At 42.5% G+C, this 21,775-nt stretch overlaps 1 protein-coding gene across 1 annotated transcript in view; it reads left to right on the plus strand.

Moving 5' to 3' along the window:
* Positions 1–508: 508 nt before the first annotated feature.
* LOC124802631 (iron-sulfur cluster assembly scaffold protein IscU) overlaps positions 509–21,775 on the plus strand; it is a 49,538-nt gene continuing 28,271 nt past the window's right edge. The window contains exons 1-2 of the mRNA XM_047263525.1: positions 509–729; positions 817–1,041. Coding sequence (XP_047119481.1) covers positions 637–729; positions 817–1,041 — 318 coding nt within the window. The 5' untranslated portion in view covers positions 509–636. The remainder of the gene's footprint in view (positions 730–816; positions 1,042–21,775) is intronic.

A 21,775-nucleotide genomic window follows, 5' to 3' on the forward strand; every position in this document is an offset into this window, starting at 1 on the left:
TCTAATTTCGTGTTGTCTAACGTTCTCTACCATTGGCGTATAAATTATTTCTTGTTTTATGCCCTGCACTGAAATCCTCCAGAGCCATAATGAAGTTGCATTCGGGTATCGAGTCGTAAATAAATTACTTGGCTATAGAATTTCTTCCGTAGTTCCTCTTCTTTGTCATTAGATAGAGAATGTTCCATTGTTGAAGGTGGTATTAAGCCACTGGGCCACTACAGTACATAACATAAAAGTTTTTCTGCTTATTGATTACTGGTAGTCTTCTTTTGAACGTGAAGCATGGAGAGTGAAAATAAACGTTTATCAACAAAAACTCATTTTCTTCTCAAACCCACGATGCCGTTACGAAAATAAAATGAGCGTAATTAAAGCGTCACAGAGTATATGAGTATTTCCATTAGATTCTGTTGAGTGACAGCAATCGCTGCTATCGGTCTGTTGCTGTAGTGCTAGTATTCGTGATATAGAAGGCAGCGGTATTATTGACTAAAAAACGAAATAATTTTATCTCTGGTACTATATTGATGTTTAGTCTGTTCTGCAGCAGCTGAGAAGTACGCACTACGCAGTTCTTGTGGTGCAACAGTAGAAAATTTTTGTGCAATAGAAGCGCAACGATAGTTGTGCAGTATGTCGTTGATCAGAGGGCTTTCAAAAACTTTGCGGCCGTCTCTGCTGAAAGTGCGGTGCACAAGTACCCCAGCATTGTATTATCATGAAAAAGTAAGATATTTAGGCCTACTGCGCAATACGAGCTTTCTAAGAAATGAAAATCGGAACTAGACTATTGTGTATCATTGGTTTTGACAGGTATTGGATCACTACGAAAACCCAAGAAATGTGGGATCACTGGACAAGAATGACAGCAGAGTTGGGACCGGGTTGGTTGGTGCTCCGGCGTGCGGTGATGTGATGAAACTTCAGATAAAAGTGGACGATAACGGAAAAATTATAGACGCCAAATTTAAAACATTTGGATGTGGCTCAGCAATTGCTTCTAGCTCGTTGGCAACAGAATGGGTCAAGGGGAAAACTGTAAGTAAAAATTGATTTTTATGCACCATATGTAGGTAGTGTTAATGTACACTTTGACTTGTTCCACATCCTGAGGGGTCTGTGGAACTTGAGTGAATGAGAAGTTATTGTTATTGAAAAATACATTCCTGATAAAGCATGGGGGTGCATAGAGTGTGCCATAGTAGTGGACAGCAACTTAGTTTTTTCATCCTAACAAATTTCAACACACGAATAACGTTCAGTGAAGCTTTTGTAGTTGTATATTTTATTGTAAACCACCATCTGTAGAGTCCTGTAGTGTGACACATTTAATTTAAATACAATATACATTTAACTACAAATGGTCAGTAATCCTACCCAGCCTGGGTCTCTGGCTGCACTAAAGTTAAATGTTGAGGACATTGTTCCTGTGGAGTCTGGTGACAGTGCTACTAGGAGAAAGACTAACTATATTTGTCACTGGTCACAAACAAAGGTGATAGGTGACAAACTGGTTGTGCATTGGTGAAGCCAGTGAATGTGAAAACCAAATGAAGGTTGTGTTAACGAATTGACTGGTATTACAGCCTACTGTTCATGTCTGTTCCATACACACAAGGGGGTTCTGGTATGTAGCTTTTACCCAGAAAAGCAACAAGGTTTTTCATCATACACACATTGTGCTGAATAAATTCTATCATGGCGCACGGCCTTCAGGGATATGGAGCATGTCAAACTTACACTTAAATTGGCAGAAGCACCCAATGCAGGCTACGTCTGTAAAAAGTGCTAGCAAATAATTAGAACTACTGCTAATCTACTCACATTTATGATTTCAATAATTGTGTGTGATTTTCATAATTATTAATGGGTGCAATTGGCAGTAGTTGTAATTGATTGTAAATATATTATACATAAGCCTAGAGTATCCTATGGACCCTGGACCTTGCTGTTGGTGGGGAGGGTTGTGTGCCTCAGCAATACAGATAGGCCAACCAAAACGTCCCCCCCCCCCCCCCCCCCCCCTGCGGGTTCGGGGGTTAGAATAGGCCTACGGTATTCCTGCCTGTCGTAAGAGGTGACTAAAAGGAGTCTCAAAAGTTTTGGCCTTATGTGATGGTCCCATCTCAGGTTTGACCTCCATCTTTCTAAATTCTTCCGAAGAGTGAGCTGATTGGGGAAGGGCGCCTTACATGGTGCACTGTATCTGTCATGCTTTGAGACCTTTAGCCGGCTTTGTCGTCTTTGCAATACTGTCCCGCCCGTTTTCCATCTCTTGGGCGAGGATACGTTCCTGGGTGTGATTACCACTATGCACTATGCAGTGTTGCCTTTTGCTGAGACGACGGCCTTGGACATTTTTGCACCTAAGATCCAGCACGGTAGCCAGTCCATTGTGATGGGACCGCCATGTACCCTGTTGGTTGTAGCCCCCTGACAACACAGGGATCGCTCTGCTGATGCCTGCACCGTTAACTCCCCACTTATGCCAAGGCATAGATGCCTATCCTCCTGGGGCATCGAGACTCCTGGCAATGGCCATCCTACCAGATAGCCCTTGCTGAGGCTGGGTGGCGCCCGTGGGGAGGGCCCTTGGTCGGAGTAGGTGGCATCAGGGCGGATGACCCGCAATGAAGCGTGGTACATCACCTCTCACTGGTGGCCAGCCACCAGCAGTCTCCAAGCATTCGAGGGCTCACATTAAAGCTAACGTGTATGACCCTAAATTGTTCCCCTCTCTGTCCACACCATGGGGGGGAACGAAAGTCTATGAATGACAGTGAAATATATTTGCCCCGGTATCTTGTCTGTACAAGAGCTGATGGGGAATCCTTTGTATCCGTGAAGCCTCAGAGGACAAGTTCGGGGAGGTGGAGGGCTTGTCCAAAATGCGGTCTGGTTCAGTCTTGACAAAAACAGCATCCTCTGCCCAGTCACGGGCCTTGCTCGCTTGTAAGAAGCTGGGGGATGTTTCAGTTACTATCACGCCCCATAAAAGCTTAAATATGGTCCAGGGCATTATTTTCCACAGGGATCTCCTTTTACAATCCGATGACGAGCTGTGCGCCAACTTAGAGTGACGTGGTGTCCATTTTGTCCGGTGCGTCCACTGGGGTCCGAGGGATCATAAAGTTGCCACCGGTGCCTTCATCTTGGCCTTCGAGGGTGACACATTACCTGAGAAGGCCAAGGTGATGGTCTACCGCTGTGATGTAAATCCCTATATCCCTCCCCCAATGCCGTGCTTCAAGTGTTGGAAGTTCGGCCATATGTCTTCCTGCTGTGCTTCCAGCCTCGTGTCTTGATTGTGGTCATCCTTCCCATCCTGATACTCCATGTGCCCCGCCTCTCATCCCCCTTGCTCGCTGGACTGTCTGATTCTGCAGAAGGAAAGGAAAATAATGGAATACAAGACCCTGGACCGACTGACCTACACTGAGGCTAAGTGGAAATTTGAATGGCTTCATCCCATGCACATGACGTCTTCTTATGCCGCCACTGTCACTCCTGCTACAGTTCCATCAGCTACAACACTTGCAGTCAGCTCTGAGTCGAAGGAACACACCTGCCCCTGAGATGGTGGGGGGCTTTTCCCTCCCTGTTGTTCCTGCATCACCTCCCTCGGGAGCAGCACCACCTCAACCACTGGGGACACCGGTCCCCACTTCCAGGCTGGAGAAGTGTAAGTCTTCGTCGGCTTCTCTTGCTAGGAAGGGATCCCTTGGGTCACTCCCTTCCCAGGTTCCTCCCAGCAGCACAGCGGACACCCACCAGTGGCTGAAGAAGCCACAGATCGCTGGTCGTAGGGCTTCGCAATCGTCTTCTGTCCCGGAGACTGACTCCAAGAAGCCCTCCCAGTGAAGGCAACCAAGGGAACAGTGCGAGAAAGCGAAATTGAGGACCCATAAGACCAAGGAACCTGCGGTGGCACCCCACTCCACCACTTCCCACAAGCTCTGCGTCTGAGGATGAGGTAGAGATTCTTGTGTCCGCTGAGGACCTAGATCTCGCCGGACCCTCGGACGCAATGGATGTCACTCACATGGGTACTGAATCGGTGGTAGCAGGTGACACAGTGGTGTAATCTGGCTTCCCAGCCCCTTCACACCTTTCTCAGCCATGGACAATGCCATCCTCCAGTGGAAATGCGGCAATTTCTTCCACCATCTTGCCTAGCTCCGACAACTTCTCAGCCTTCACCGTTTCTTCTGCATTGCTCTTCAAGAAACTTGCTTGCTAGCGATGCGAACCCCCGCCCTCCGTGGCTATCGGAGTTATTATAAGAATCGGGCAGCTTATGAAAGGGTATCTGGTGGTGTCTGCATCTATGTCCTTCTCTCTTCACAGCGAATCTGTCCCTCTACAAACATCTTCAGAGGCTGTCGCTGTTCGGGTGTGGATGCCACAGGCTGTTACTGTCTGCAGTCTGTATCTTCCACCGGATGGTGATATCCCACAGCAAGTCCTGGCTGTGCTGATAGCCCAACTGCCGCCACCTTTCCTGTTACTGGGCGACTTCAACACCCATAACCCTCTGTGGGGTGGGTCGGTGGCAACAGGTCGAAGTGCCACCGTTGAGAATGTATTGTGGCGCATGGCACGTACTCCGCCATTGACCTTTCGATCTGCAGCCCTAGCCTCTTACTGTCTGCCCAATGGAGTGTGCATGACGAACTGTGTGGTAGTGACCACTTTCCAATCTTTCTGTCACTGCCACGGCGTCACTCTTCTGGGCGCCCTTGCAGATGGGCTGTGAATAAGGCTGACTGGGACTTGTTCTCCTCCATAGCCGCTATTGAGCATCTTTCTAATGCAGCCATTGATGCGGTGGTTCACTCTGTCACCACCGGCATTGTTACTGCCGCAGAATCTGCCATTCCCTGTTCTTCTGGGTCCCCTCAGTGGAGGACTGTGCCTTGGTGGTCGCCTGCCATTGCCGAGGTGATTAAAGATCGCAGGCAAGTGCTCCAGTGTCACAAGCGGCATCCCTCCTTAGACAACCTCATTGCCTTTAAAAGGCTCCGTGCGTAGGCCCGCTGCATCATTCGCCAACACAAGCAGGAGTGCTGGGAATGGTATGTCTCCACCATTGTCCTCCATATCTCTCCATTGCAGGTTTAGGCCAAGATTAGGTGCCTCTATGGCTATCGGACCCCTGTCAGCATCCCTGCGCTGTCCCTGAATGGAGCAGTTTGTACTGACTCGACATAATTGCAAACCGCTTAGCAGACCATTTTGCTCTCGGGAACGCTTCTGTGAATTACCCACTGGCCTTCCGCTCCATTAAAGAGTGGTTGGAACGTCGGAACCTTTCATTTCACACTCGTCATCCTGAATCCTACAATGTTCCATTCAGTGTGTGGGAATTCCACAGTGCCCTAGCCGCTTGCCCTGATACAGCTCCTGGGCCAGATCGCATCCACTGTCAGATGCTGAAACACCTCTCAGTGGACTGCCAATGACGCCTCCTCGACCTTTACAACTGGTCAAGGGTGAGTTTCCGTCACAATGGCGGGAAGGCATTGTTATCCCCGTTTTGAAACCTGGCAAGAACCCATTGGCGGTGGCCAGCTACCACCCGATAGCCTCACCAATGTTCTTTGCAAGTTGCTCGTACGCATGGTGAGCCGGTGGTTGGGTTGGGTACTCGAGTCTCAGGGCCTTCTGGCTCTGTCTCAGGGTGGGTTCCGTAAAGGCCGCTCTGCCGCTGACAATCTGGTGGGCCTGGAGTCAGCCATCCGTATGGCCTTTGCCTGCCGTGGGCACCTCGTCGCTGTCTTTTTTGACATGCGGAAGGCGTATGATATAACATGGTGCCATCACATCCTCTCTACGCATCATGGTTGGGGTCAATGGGGTCAGCTGCCGATTTTCATATGAAACTTTCTGTCGCGCCGTACCTTCCGCATGCAAGTTGCGGCCTCCCATAGTTCCCCCCGAGCTCAGGAGAACAGGGTACCACAGGGATCTGTCTAAAGTGTCTGCCTGTTTTTAATTGCAATTAACGGGCTCACTGCGGCTTGTATGCTGACGACTTCTGCCTCTACTATAGCTCCATTGGCATTGCAGCTGCTGAACGTCAGCTGCAGGGCGCTGTCTGCAAGGCGCAATCTTGGGCTGTGGCGCATGGCTTCCAGTTTTCGGCTGCCAAGACCTGCGTTATGCATTTCTGCCGGCGACACACAGTTCACCCTGAGCCATGGCTTTATCTTGCCGGCGAACTTCTTGCTGTGGTGGAGACACATCGGTTTTTGGGTGTGGTATTTGATGCCCGGTTGACAGGCTCCCACATATTTGGCAGCTTAAACAGATGTGTTGGCGGCATCTTAATGGTCTGCGATACTTGAGCCACACCAGCTGGGTCGCCGACCGATCTACCCCCTTATGGCTCTACCAGGTGCTAATCCAGTCCCGCCTGGATTATGCGAACCTGGCTTATGGTTCAGCATCACCTTCTGCATTGCGGGTGCTGGACCCAATCCTTCACAATGGGATCTGACTTGCCACTGGAGCTTTCCGGACCAGCCCTGTGGACAGTATACTTGTGGAGGCAGGTGTCCCTCCACTGCGGTTATGGCGCAAACGTTTACTGGCCGCTTATGCTACACATGTTTGTAGCTTGCCCGGGCATCCTAATTATCGTCTCCTGTTCCCTCGGTTGGTCATCCATCTCCCAGAATGTTGGCCCTGGTCGGGTTGTACGATCGCGGCCCGCGTCAGAGAGTTTTCTCCGGGCTTGGGGTTTTCCCTCTTCCACCTCCTTTCCGCCCCCCCTACATACACCCCCGTGGTGTGCGCCCCGCCCTTGCCTTCGGCTCGGATTGGCAGAGGGCCCGAGGGACTCAGTCCCTCCAGAAGCCTTCCGCTGCCACTTTCTTTCCATCCTTGCCATGTATCAGGGCTCTGGTGTTGTTTACACTGATGGTTCGATGATTGCTGCACGTGTCGGTTATGCTCTCACTGTAGGGGACCATTATGAACAACGCTCATTGCTGGCTGGCTGCAGCATTTTCACTGCTGAACTGGTCGCCATCTTTCATGCCCTAGAGTATATCGGCTCCTGTTAAGGTGAGTCCTTCGTTATCTGTAGCGACTCCCTGAGCGGTTTATGAGCTATCGACCAGTGTTTCCCTTGCTCTCGTCTGGTGATGGCTATCCAGAAGTCCCTCCATACCCTTGCCCGTTGCGGCCGCTCTGTGGTCTTTGTGTGGACCCCTGGTCATGTCGGCATCGGGGCCAATGAACATGTTGACCGCCTGGCCAAACGGGCCACAAGTAAACCAACTGTGGACATTGGCCTCCTGGAGACTGATTTGCAAGCAGTCTTACGCCGCAAAGTTTTCGCGCCATGGTACGCTGAATGACGCAATCTGACCGCACCCAATAAACTCCGTGCTAGCAAGGAGACGACGGCTGTGTGGCGGTCATCCATGCGAGTCACTCGCAGGGACTCAGTTGTCCTTTGTCAGCTCCGCATTGGCCACACCTGGCTGACACACAGATATTTACTGTGCCGTGAGGACCCGCCTCTATCTCGCTGCAGGGTGGCTTCGACAGTGGTTCACATTTCGCTGGCCTGTCCCCTTTTAGCAGGCAGACATTTGTGCTGCCTGATATGCTCCCTGCCCTTTTAACAGATGACATTGCCATGGCAGGCTTAGTTTTGCGTTTTATTTGGGCAGGGGGCTTTTATCACTTAATCTAAGTGTTCGTCCTCTTTTGTGTTGAGTCTGGCTTTTGGCCTACGATTTTAGACTGAATTTTTAGTGTGTTTTTTCAGTGGTTGACTTTTCCTTTTTTGTCTCTATGGTCGGCCAACCACTGTCACACTCTGTGTGATTTCAATTCCATTTGTCTGGTCTCTGTCTACGTCTTTCTTGTCCTGTGTCGTGTGTCGTCTTTTCCATTGTTCGTTTTTATTCTGTGTGGGTGTTTGCAATTTTGGAAAAAGGGACCTATGACCATAGCAGTCTGGTCCCTTTACTCCCACAAACCAACCAACCAACCTACCAAAACGGCCTTGCTGTGCTGGTACTGCAAACAACAAGGGAAACTACAGTTGCAATTTTTCCCGAGAACATGCAGCTCTTAAATGATGATGGTATCGCTTTGGGTAAAATATTGCAGAGGTAAAGTAGTCCCCCATTTGTATCTCCGGATGGGGACTACTTAGGACATTGTTACCAGGAGAAACAAAGCTGGCATTCTACGGATCGGAGTGTGGAATGTCAGATGCCTTAATCAGGGAGGTGGGCTAGAAAATTTAAAAAGGGAAATGGATTGTTTAAAGTTATATATAGTGAGAATTAGAGAAGTATGGTGGCAGGAGGAAAATGACTTCTGATCAGATGAATACAGGATTATAAGTACAAAATCAAATAGGGGTAATGCAGGAGTAACTTAAAAAAAAAATAGGAATGCGGATACACTACTGTGAATGGCATGGTGAACGCATTATTGTAGCCAAGATAGACACGAAGCCCACACCCCCAGGTTTATATGGTAACAGGTTCCACAGATGGGGATATTTAGGAAATGTATGATGAGATAAAAGAAATTATTCAGGTAGTTAAGGGAGCCAAAAATTTAAGTCGTGGGGGCTGGAATTCAATAGTGGGAAAAGAAAGGGGGGGAAATGTAGTAGGTGAATGTCGACTGGGGGAAAAGAATGAAAGTGGAAGCCGTCTGGTAGAATTTTGCACAGAGCATAATTTAATCATTGCTAACACTTGGTTTAGTAATCATGAAAGCAGGTTGTGAACATGGAGGAGACCTGGAGACACCGGAAGGTTTCAGATTGATTATATAATGGTTAGACAGAGATTTAGGAAGCAGATTTTAAATTTAAAGACATTTCTAGATCAGATGTGGAGTCTGACCACAATTTATTGGTTATGAACTGCAGATTAAAACTGAAGACAATGTATAGAAAATGAGATCGACTGGAAGTGCAAAATGGCTGAGCAGGAATGGCTAGAGGACAAATGTAAGGATGTAGAAGCATGTATCACTAGGGATAAGATAGATACTGCCTACAGGAAAATTGTAGACGTTTGGAGAAAACCACCTGTACCAATATGAAGAGCTCAGATGGAAAACCATTCGTAAGAAAAAAGAGGGAAAGCAGAAAGGTGGAAGGTGTATGTAGATGCTCTGTACAAGGGATAGTATGGAAAGGGAAGAGGACATAGATGAAGATGGGAAGGGAGATATGATTCTGCATGAAGAATTCAACAAAGCACTAAAAGGCTCATGTTGAAACAAGACCCGAGAGAAGACAACACTGCATTAGAGCTACTGATAGCCTTGGAAGAGCCAGCCATGACAAAATTCTTCCATCTGGGGAACAAGATGTGTGAGACAGGCAAAATACGCTCAGTCAGACTTCAAGAATATAATAATCCCAATTCCAAAGAAAGTAGGTGCTGACATGTGAAAATTACTGAACTATCAGAATTTAATAAGTCACGGCCACAAAATACTAACACGAATTCTTTACAGAAGAATGAAGAAACTGGTAGAGGAGGATCAGTTTGGATTCCTGAGAAATGTAGAAACATGTGAGACAATATTGACTGGAATACTCGCTTTCAAATTCTGAAGGCGGCTGGGGTAGATTACAGAGAGCAAAAATTTACTTACAATTTGTACAGATTCCAGATGGCAGTTAACAAGAGTCGAGGGGCATGAATGGGAAGCAGTGGTTGAGAAGGGAGTGAGACAGAGTTGTAGCCTATCACCGATGTTGTTCGCTCTGTATGTCAAGCAAGCAGTAAAGGAAACAAAAGAAAAATTTGGATTAGATATTAAAGCCCAGGGAGTTGAAATAAAAACTTTTAGGTTTGCTGATGAAGACGTAATTCTGTCAGAAACAGCAAAGAACTTGAAGAGCAGCTGAACAGAATGGACAGTATCTTCAGAGGAGGATACAAGATGAACATGAACTAAAGCGAAACGAGGATGATGTAATCTAGTTGAATTAAATCAGGTGATGCTGAACGAATAAGATCAAGAAATGAGACCCTTAAAGCAGTAGATGAGTTTTGATATTTGAGAAGCAAAATACTGATGATGGGCAAAGTAGAAAGGATATAAAATGTATACTGACAATGACAAGGAAAACATTTCTGAAGAAGAGAAATTTAAAATCGAGTATAGATTTAAGTATCAGGAATTCTTTTCTGAAAGTATTATTTATATGGAGTGTAGAGATGTATTAAAGGGAAACATGGATGATAAACAGTTTAGACAAGAAGAGAATAGAAGCTTTTGAAATGTGTTGCTACAGAAGAATGTTGAGGATTAGATGGGTAGATTACGTAACTAATGAGGAGGCACTGAATTGAACTGGGGAGAAGAGGAATTTGTGGCACAAGTTGACTAGAGGAAGGGATTGGTTGATAGGACTCATCTGAGGCATCAAGGGATCACCAATTTAGTACTAGAGGGAATCATGGGGGGTAAAAATTGTAAGAGGGAGACAAAGAGATGAATACAGTGAGCTGATTCAGGGGGATGTAGGTTGCAGTAGTTAATCAGGAGATGAAGAGGCTTGCACGGGATAGAGTAGTATGGACAGCTGCATTAAACCAGTCTTTGGACTGAAAACAACAAGAACAAGCCTAGAGTGGTTGCTTCTGCGAATTGATGTATAGCCTGACTCATCTCACATCTGAGAGCTTTACTTCTGAGAAGCAGGAGTAATAGGCAGAGAAACAGATCAATCAGAGAGTGTGTTAATAAATATCTCCACCCATTGCTTTTAATTTGTGAGCATTGAGAATAAGGAATGTCATTTTAAAAGAGGCTGAGGTTTGTTCCAGTTGTTGATCAAAACTAGTTGTCATTATTATTGAAATTTGGAACATGATTGCTGGAAGTGCACTACATAGAGCAGCAAAAGAGTCATTCCATGTCAAGTCAATACAAGTCCCACCCTGTCCATCTCTGAATTTCGACAGATTTGGTGTGCCCATAGCACATGACGAGAGGTTGAAAGGTGTTGAATTACAGAATTGTAATGCAAGTAAGACAAAACTAATGGCCACCTGAAGTTCTGAAAATTTGCGGACAAAAATGGCTGTAGCATCTGTTATATTAAAGATAGAACTGTGAAACAGATAATTTTGTAATGGTACGGGTTCAAGCTTTCAAATGATATGAAATATGGCCATATTGAAACAGTGTAGACCTATGCAGTGGATGTCGGTGACCTTCACCATGAATATATCAAAACATGTCAGATTCGAAATTGGTGAAAAAAAAAAAAAAAAAAAAAAAATCTTCTTCGTATTGCAGTATACAACACATGAAAAATCAAGATGGGATGATATTCGGATTAGGAGATATGATAAGTGATAAAGTAGTTCAAGCTGTACGCAGAATGCAGCAAAATGGTGTAAAGTACCGAAAAACATTTTAACTATTGGAAAGGTGGTGTTGTAGCAATGTACAGGATGGTAAGAGGGTGAACAGGCCAATAGCAAATTGCAAGGTAACAAATTATGACCTCTAACTTTCAGCAATGAAAGGCATAATGTAACTATCCAAACCAAATGTGGTGGTTTTCCTGGCAAACAGGTTCAGTTTATGCAAACCAACATAAGTGTGTCATCAGCTCTTATCATGCCTCAGTACTGAGTAGCAAGATATTACACTGGGCTTATTTTGGTGAAATGACATATGTCTGGCTTGTTGCTGTTATCGCATCAACCTTTGCAAAATTTAAAGGTGACAGATCACTCAGGGTATACAAATGAAGGTGAAGGGTCATGACAATGTAGGAAGCTATTTGTAACCCCATTATTACCTTCATTAAAATTTGAAACATATGCAAGCTGCCAGTGATCTGCATACTTGGATGCAACAAACCCTGTAATACCATAGAGGTCTGAAGTGCGTTAGGTCAGTTTTAGAGATTCACTTATGATGTCTGATAATTGGAAAAAAGAAATGTATCATTTGGATGTTGGTTATGTCCAGTAGGAATAACAGTCTATGCAAACTGCTCTTGAAGGAGGGATTCATCGTCATACTCATTGCGTGATCATACTAGTTGTGTAAAGAAAATGATACACTGTAATGTTCTTGGAACACCATTCAGACAACTGTCTGGGTGTCAGAGCATTGCAGATGCACTGCAGACGGGCACAGACAGCAACACCACCACATGGTCCTTTGCTGAGTGATGTGGCACAGACATTGAAATCACTGGGCTGCGGCACCACCCGAGATGTAATACAGGCACTTTGGCATTCTGTGGCCTAAATGATGGAAAAGATGGACATTCGGTGAGGTATACTTGGTTGTATGATACTATTCCTCTGCTTTGAGACATGATGTTGTTGCACTGTGATGTGTTGTGTGATGTCACTGCGGTGTATGAAGAGGTGGTATGCTCCAGTGGTTTGTTGTTGCTGTCCTGGTCCAGGGTTGAGCTGCATAGGTTAATTGGAGACAGGGATATTGCCTTTTGTAGTTTGGTAGAGGGGTGGGGGTTATTTATACACTGGTTTGGAATTGAGCTATTTAGGTAAACTCAAGTTTGGGATACCTTTATCTTATGGCGTGTGTTATAAGATTTTGTCGTGTTTTATTTTTTGGAAGTTGTGAGTGTGTTGTTTTTTTTGAAGTGTGTTGTGTCTTGAAAGCTGTTGGTATTTTTCTTATTGAAATCTTAGATTGTTCCCACCCAGAACCCCCTGTTCCCGCAGTTGTACTGCTAATTTAATTGGATTTAGTCATTGAAAGGGTTAGTGTGTTGTTTGTATTTTTGTGGGTGTTATGACTGATGATTTGGTGGCCATGTTGGATATGCTTGAGATGAAAGTTTTCAGCTTGGTGGTAACGTTGTTGGTCAAAGCAGATGGATGGTTCCCAGTATCCGGTAATCTTACTCAATGTCATGTTTGAGGCACCCGGTTAAGATGACAAATGACATTTGATCTGTTGCATAGTTTCTGGATGTCTTTAATAAACAACAAATAGGTGGATGGTGGTCTGTGCATTGTTCCAGTAAAGCCCTTGGACCTCATCCTGCAGGACAAATGGACCATTATCTGCAAAAGCACATATTATGATGTATTCATTGTCACAAGTCCCTCTTTTCTGCTATAGAAATTCAGGCTGTTGGACAACTATGAGGGACAGTAGCAGGACTTTTTTTAATTTGCTTGTGACGTATTCTAAGAGGTCTTCTATAGAAGATTGACTTGTCTTGAGAGGTGATCAATCTGTAGGTGTCCGCAGTTTGTATGTTATTCCATCAGTCTCATTTTTGTTTAACACCTCTCCCTAGGTATAATGCGTAAAAATTTGTACCGAGGCAGTTCTCACATGTTGGCATGTAATGTTTCGGCTGTGCAGGGTTGCAAATGATCTGAGCAAGACAGTGTCTTTATGTGTGTTAAGTTGACAGCATCATGTGTCAACTCTTTGAAATTGGAAACTTTTAACAAAGCTTCACATTGTGGTGAATACTGAAAAACACACACACACACATATTGTGGGTACCAGTGGTGTCAGCTGGAATACAGTACTTTAGTCTTAAGTAGCAGAATTTGATAATCCTATTTTTAGTCCTGGATGTTAATCTTTGAATACTTGATAACAGCTATTCCATGCTTTCCGATACCAATCATTTTTGTTTATGACATTGGTCCATTTTTCCCTTGCACAAACAAAATCTTTCCCAAACAAATAGCAAACAACCTTCTTTGATGTAGGATTCTGTGACATGACTTGCCATGTTTTCAGTTATGGTACATCTGTCTTGGATTGGGAATTGATAAGATACCACATTCTTTGACTAATTACAGTCCTGTCCTCACTAAACACTTTGAGCTTATAATTTATTTTCAGTCCTATGGATGCTACAACTTTTTGGAAGAAGCGTCAACATTTGGCTCTTTTGAATACTCAATGGTGCTAGTACTGAATTTTTCTTTCAGTTGCATTATAATTTCAGATTACATGTTTATTTCGCCCTCTGTGTTTTCTCCACACTGGATACATATTTACTCTGGAATACCCCAGACTCATTCTTGCACTATTTCTGTGCATGTTTTCTCTCTTTCTTGTCTTTTTCACCTGGGCTCACCAAGAAATACAAGACTGTCATTTAATGCAACTAAAGCAGTGTTTCCTCTTGTCAGGGGAGGTAGGCAGGTTTGTGATTCCTATCTGTTTCAATGTAGTTGATTCAGTCACAGGCCCTTGTTTCCATTTTAATGTTTTTTTAAATTTGTTACATATTGGGTGGTCTGTCATTTTGCCACTGATCATACAAAACATCCACATATTCACTTTGCGTAAAGCGTTTTGTGTAACTGTTCTGTCCAACTTCCCTGAAGGGATTACAGCAATGCAGGGTCCTCTCAAACTCCATCTTCATGGTAGTTTGGTATAGTCACAATATACATCATCTTTTGGTACAACTTTCACTGTGTGAGTAGCAGGCATACTGCCATCTAAGATTTGATAGGAAATGGTATTCACACACACACACACACACACACACACACACACACACACACACACACACACACACAATATTTCCTGTTGTGTCACTACCAGCTTGCTGCAGTTAAAATTTGCATGGCTTTGATGGCCTTTTCACATCACTATAACACCACCATTTTAAGAGTTTAACATGTTTTTCTGTACTTTACACTATTTGTTGCAGTCTGCATACAGTTTGTATTGCATCACACAGCTGTATATATTAATTTATAGCTCCTTATCCAGATGTCATCTGAATTTGATTTTTTAGTGTGTTGTATAAACTTTTTTCATAAATTTTGAAGGTGACGATAAGTGAGATATTAAAGGTCAGAGTGTTCTGTCCTCTGCTGAGGAGTAATAAAAACACTTTAGTGACACAACTGCTTGTTACAGTAATGAAACAAAGTACGCTTGAGAGAGAAAATATCTTCACAACATGATTTATGAAAACTGTCCATCCTGGACCATTTCTTGAGGAGCGAGAAAGAGAGTTTGACATGGTAGTAAGAGGCGAAGAACACTTAGACAACAATTGGAAACCATGACAAAGTGGTGCCTTGTGAGTGGCTGTTGGAAGCGTAGTGGCTGATTTGGGCCACTGGGAAGATGACACGACAACTCTGGAGGCAGAGAGAGCAGCAGTGGTCACAACAGGCAGTGTCCATTGCAGAGACGTGAAGTGGATTTTGATCCGTCAGAGTCTGGGACATGTATGGCCTCCTCTGGGTGGAGCACAGATCTATGTAGCCACCTGTGGAAGGGTATGGTGTAACCACATGGATGTAAAGATGTAAAACAGTGCCCACCAATTGCAGTGGTGTGTGCTGTGAGCCACACGCCACATAGTAGCGAAGCTGGCGGCCCTGGACACGGTGACAGGTGCCGGAGGCCTGACTGTATATGCCGCCTTGTCTTGTCTGTTTACTTAAGGGGCTCCGGAAAGGCTCAAAATCATGAAAAGTTCAATTTTTACTTTTTTGCGTTTTCTGAATCTGCAGACTATTACCTTTTAATAGATATATAATTTATTCAATTCCGAAGACTACAACTATTTTTAAATTTTTTTTGAAATGTGTTCTACATGGGCGTGACCCACTGTGGCGCTGTTAAACTGCTGTCAAATGGTGTTATTATTAACGTCCGTGTTCATCAGGTACATTTTAGTGATGTGAGATAAAGTATGTGTTGTGACTAACCTGTGATGGTTCAATATATATCGCTGGTGTGATTGTCGATTGTTTCATGTTTATTTACTCTGTCGTTATCTCGAAAATATTCGTAATTAATTCTGTTTCTTGAGTCTCTGTTTTGTTGAAGTATAATAATGAGTAAAAGTAAAGTTATTAGAAATCCTCTGAAGGCTTTTAAGAAAAGGAGAAATGTTGGAAAGCCAAAGGTATGTGTTATTACTGTAAACAATAAAGACGATAACCAAGTGAGTGAAACTAACCTCTCAAGTACACCTGCCCATAGCAGTCAAAGTGGGAAAGAAAATACTTCACAGAAGAAGCTTGGTTCAATGAGTGAAGACTATGAATGTTTTATGGGCGAATCAGATGTGAATGAAATATTTGATATGTCGGTTCTCAAAAGAATTTTTTCAAACTGTGTAAGATGTATTCATTGTAGTGAAGTTGGTCTGGAACTCTCCATAATTAAGCACGTAGGACTTGCTAGTGAAATACAACTGAAATGTGATAAGTGTTCATACATGACCACCTTTTGGAACAGTGTTGCAGTAACTGCAACTGAAGAAAATGGTAGCAAAATCTACGAACACAACAACGAGCGATGCTTGCTTTAGACAAGGAACGCCTTCGGGCTGCAGACAGGGCTGTAAAGAGTCTAGAAATACAAGCAAGAGTAAACAGGAGGAGTAACAAGAGGAAGCTGGAGGAAGAGTTTGCAGAGGATGAAGATAATCCATCCTATGGACCTGGAATGCACTAAAAAGTTAATCCAATCTTTGTCGCTCGATTCCCAAAACTTTTATTTTCTCATACTAATTACATGTTTTCTAAGGATCTTCCAAACATATTTGTTTCAAACTTTCAGTAAATGTTACACAGTACCTTCTGCATAATTTAACACAGCCTTTTTCTAAAAAACTGTATATTTTTGAATATATAAATAAAAAATTGCAAAAAAATGTTGTGAATTTTCATTACAGTTGAAAAAAAAATCATCTTTAATAACTGAACGAAAATTTTGTAAAATCCCTATGTTAAGTTGTAGCCCATATTCCAATAAATAATCTGTAAAAAGTTCAACTTCCTACCTCAAATACTTTGTGAGGAAAGATGTAATTTATAAGCGTTATTTTAACATTGCAAGTATAGGGCATTCCGGAGCCCCTTAAACCTTGTAGGTGAGGCATGGGCATTACCTGGTGTGCTAAACATAATTGGAAGAGTGGTGGTGAGACTATACAGTTTACTTTATCGCCGTGTAGTGAATAAAGTCTTTGTTGAAAACCTAAAGACAGTGGTTTTTTAAGTAACTTTTGAGAGTTGATGGGTGTTGTATAACATTTAAGGTTACTTAATGAGTCACACAGAGGTCATAGAGCGAAATAACATGTCTTAATTTCCAAAAAGTGTAATATTTGCTAAACAGGCCTATTTAATTACCACTACAGAATGAAATGGTACTGTGACAGAGTTATCAGGCAATTGTTTTGATACATACAGAATTGAGGTCTACGTTTAGTTGAAGACTCTGCAAAACTTTTGGTAGTTTATCGATTTTATAAGACATTTGTGAGCTATTTGCTCTACCCTGTCAAACTCGGATGAATGCTCTCACTGTTAAAAGAACTTTTATCTGTAACCAAGATGGGGGAAGGACATAAGGGATAACTGCAGATTGTGGTACCAACTGTCAGCTTTAAACTGTGACATTGTCAAAGTGACAGCTACTTCATTCTTATACAGTGTGGTAACTGTGACTGCACACACTAAACAGATCTAATTGCAGAGTATGTGAAGTGTTAAGTTCATGGAGAAGGTGTGGGACTGACCAAAGTTCCAGCACCTCGGATCAGGGACCAGTGTTTGTGGCATTGTCGGTGGTACATATGGCATTCTATTTGGAGGGGCTCCTGGTTTGAGAATTATAAGCTGGCCATTAGGGAGACTGTAGTAATGACATACTGTTTTTGCTGTTGCTCGTGGTTTGTTTTATTATTTCAAAGTTGTGAATAATATTTCTTGTTTTTACTTTTTTATTTGGGTATTGTGTGTAGGTGGGTAATAGACATATACAACAACAAAAAAATTGCAGAAATAACATGAAACTAATGAGACTGCCACCGGAATTATGGGGTTTTGGGTGGGACAAACTAAATGTACGTCAATCCTAATAATGAGGACATACCAAAACAAATAGCTATGCAAAAATCAAACAAACAAAATACAGTCAATGAAACCTCAAAGCAAAACCTAGAAAAAGCTGTATTGGAAATTTTACTGGACATATATAGCTGAAGCGAAATCTAAGCTACCACAAAACTACACACTGCTCAACAAATCTGGTGTTGAGCACTTAGCTTGACCTGAATTGAAGTAGGTGGTACCCCAGCACCGAAACTCGCTCATATACGTAATATCAAAAACGTCAACTCACGAATGTAGTCAAAGAAACTCCATGTTATCTACCAATCACAATTCAACATCATTATCTTCTGCTAACAAGATTGCATCAACACCAGTTTTTAAAGACAAGAAACACGCTCTTCAATTTTTTGGTCCTGTCCTCCTCAGTTGCGCGTAATACTACGGTATGTTGATGATTTTCACTTATGGACCGTCTGACAGCAACTGAATAAAACACAATTTTAGTGCCATACGCGTTTCGCCTTTATTTTCTGCAAGGCATCATCAGTGGCCTGTAATATGTACATATGTTAGCTATTTTATTTACATTTTTGTCACTGTGCCTATAGGTTATAAACAGTTCTGGTGGTTGGTATTTCCTATTAAGTAGTAATGTTTTGAACTGTACTTACAGGTTGCGTAGACAGTTTCTTACATATTACGCTCCTGTTGCATTTTTGGTCTTGTTCTTCTTCCTATGAGCGCCAATTTGCTGTTTTTTCTGCATTCCACAGCACTATGCACTGAACGCTTGTTTTAATGCAATGTTTTGGTTTCTGTTGCCGACTGTCAAATGTTTTTGCCAAAGATCGAATATTACTGCCAAACTTATGAGTGTAACTATCGAAGTATCTGTGGTCTGTTCGTGTATGCATTTGTGTGTGTGTGTGTGTGTGTGTGTGTGTGTGTTTTGGTGTGATATATACAATTTTTATTTTTTTTTTTTTGTTTGGAAGGGGGGCTGTTTTTTATGCCCACAAATACACTTACCGCCCTTGATACTAGAGGAAGAGAAAGACGAAGAAAACCATACCAACAACCAAATTCAGCTCACACACACACACACACACACACACACACACACACACACACACACACACTGGGAAACAAAATAAAAACCAAGTCTTCTATTCCTCTCAAACCCAACCCCCCTTCCCTTCCTAAACCCCCACCCTCCCAAGTAAATAACAATTCTAAACACAACACTCAAATAAAATAAAAAAATAACACCATTCACACCTTCAAAATAAAAACAAACTTAAGCAATAGCAAAAATAGTAAGTCAACAACAAAATCTAATGACTGGCCTAGATTTTTCAGAACTGGAACCCTTCCAGTTCGAACCCCATACATTTTCCTTCTAACAACAGCACATGCTCTGGTCCCTGGTCTGAGATTCAGCAACTTTGGTCAATCCCACATGTTCTCCACAAACTTCACGCTTTACATACTCGGCAATTAGATTGCGCAACTGTAGGAATGTAATCGTGGTCAGCGTGTCATCCCCCACTGCAGCATGCAATGACCTACTCGTGAAATCCATTGTCATATCCATAACTAACAAAATTATGTTTCCAACTACAAACAACACACAACACTAATAATTCCAAACCCGAAAACAGATCTGTTGCCCTTAACAGTCAACATCAAAATAATGTGGTACCAAGTCATTACAAACACTTTCAATATTATTCTTACAAACAGCACTAAGTCAGTCCAGTGACTCACAAACAACTTAGAAACACTAGAGAATGCCACCACTTACTCTAGCACACCCTCAGTAACCATGATCAATTTCAAATACACTGGCCACTGTGATGTTGCATAGCATAAAACAATTACGTCACCGGTTGAAGCAGACGGGTGATACTGCAAACTCTGGTTTTTGATTTTGCATGAGGCGTAAGAGTGCTGCGGCTTGTCTGTCACATAGTATAAACTGGTCACTGTTACACTTGCTGCACAGGCCAAAGGTATTGAGAGGGAAATCTCCATGATGCCTTACATATACTTCATTTTAACTGTAAACTATAAGTAACTGTTTTTTTGTGGGAAAGCTTATCAGAAAAGTAATAAGCCTTGTACATTAGCTCAACTGAGTAAAATGTAATATAAATGAACTAGTATATTTTGGCAGAGGTAACTGGACTGCATTTTTGACCGCAGTAATGAAGAAAAAATTGTAATTAAATTTTTTTCAGAGTTAACTGCCTTTTCTCGGGTTAAGCATGCTATCGAAACAAAAACATCAGGAAAGTGAACCTTTATAAACACCAGTGCGAAATAATTTGAATTTTGTTCTGCTATGAATAATAGTTCAAGGGGCAGAAGTCAGTGACCATGTTAATGGAGAATGTTGCTTTGCCAGACTCGTAGAATAACCTGGAACTGAATGAAATGTAAAGTCCAGCCACCTGTGTTTCTATAATTTGTTTTGTAATTGTAGCTTGTATTGCAACTATGTAATGATTCCACATGAAAGGAAGTAGTGAAGGGTGTAATATAATGTATCAGTTGTGGCCAGTGTCGGCCATTTGGATAGCATTTGTTGGCTTCGCCAACTCTCAACCAAACAGTCAACTTTGTCACTTCCTAATACAGTGTGTCTCAGGAGGAATGGTCAGTATTCAGCGATATGATAGGAGCAATCACAGCTGATGTTTTTTGTAATGTCTGTACAAATAAGTCTTTCATCAAACATAGGAATGGAAAACCATTAGGTGGTGGCATATTTGTTAAGGAGTGCTTTCTGGCAGCTAGTGGGTCCTTGTATTCCACGTTTAAAAAAAATAATAAAATCATAGATAATATCAAGATGGAGTATTTCACATAAAGTTAGAATTTTTGTGAGACTGATGTGGTCAGATATCACTGTAAAAGAAGACTTACTTACGGTTTTCATCTTTAAAAACACTGCAAGAGCAGAAGATTTTTAAAACAGCTTTCATTTCTGAATATGATTTGCCAGTTCAAAAATCTGTATGTATTACTACAGACAGTGTGTCTTGTGTATATGCCTTTCTTTAAGTATCATTGTTTCATGCGTCAGCAAGTACTTAGTGGACGTGTTTTGAAAATTACGTATTAATGTTGGCACAAAAATTGAGAATTCAGTTCGCTCACAATCACCACAGAGAAGAAAATTTAAAGTGCTATTAGAAGAATTAGATAGCCAGTATGAAGAGCTGCTATCACACACTGAAGTTAGATGGCTGAGTGGAGGGATAATTTAGAGAACTTCCGCCTGTGATAAGGCCTTTTGTGTTTGAAAGAGAGGAAGAGTACTCGCAACTGTATGATTTGAGCTGGTTGTTAGGTCTTGGCATGTGTAACTGATATGGCAGTTGAACAAAGACCTTAAAGGAAAAAAGCCAAACCATCAGTACTCTTTGTCTTCTGCAAAGTGTTTGACAGTTACAGAAATTAAATGTGAAACTCTTTCTTCAGATGCTGTCTGATCAAGAAAAACCTTTGGATCAAAAAACTGTAATGAAGTATATGGCTATCCTGACAACATGGAAAACAGTTGTTGAAACTCGATTTTCAGATATCAAGGCAATGGAACCCGTCCAGTTTTCCAAAAAAAAAAAAAAAAAAAAAAAAGATTTTTAAGATATTTCAAGTAAAAATTTTCTCTTGTAGAGAGACTGAACACACAGACGAAATAATTCTATTTAAATGTGACATTCCTTTAAAGTCAGAATACAGTGAAGATTACTCGTGGAAATTAGGGAGTGTAAAAACCTACTCTAACATTGTAAGAGTGCTAGCATATGTTTGATCATTTTTTTGGATTCATTTTTCGGATCCGCATCTCTCGGTGACACAATGATGAACATAGTGAAACCTAGGTGTCCTCCTCTTTGACTGTACTAGTTTGGCTCTGATAAATTTTT

The sequence above is a fragment of the Schistocerca piceifrons genome, chromosome 6 (assembly GCF_021461385.2).
Source record: "Schistocerca piceifrons isolate TAMUIC-IGC-003096 chromosome 6, iqSchPice1.1, whole genome shotgun sequence".
Taxonomy (NCBI): domain Eukaryota; kingdom Metazoa; phylum Arthropoda; class Insecta; order Orthoptera; family Acrididae; genus Schistocerca; species Schistocerca piceifrons.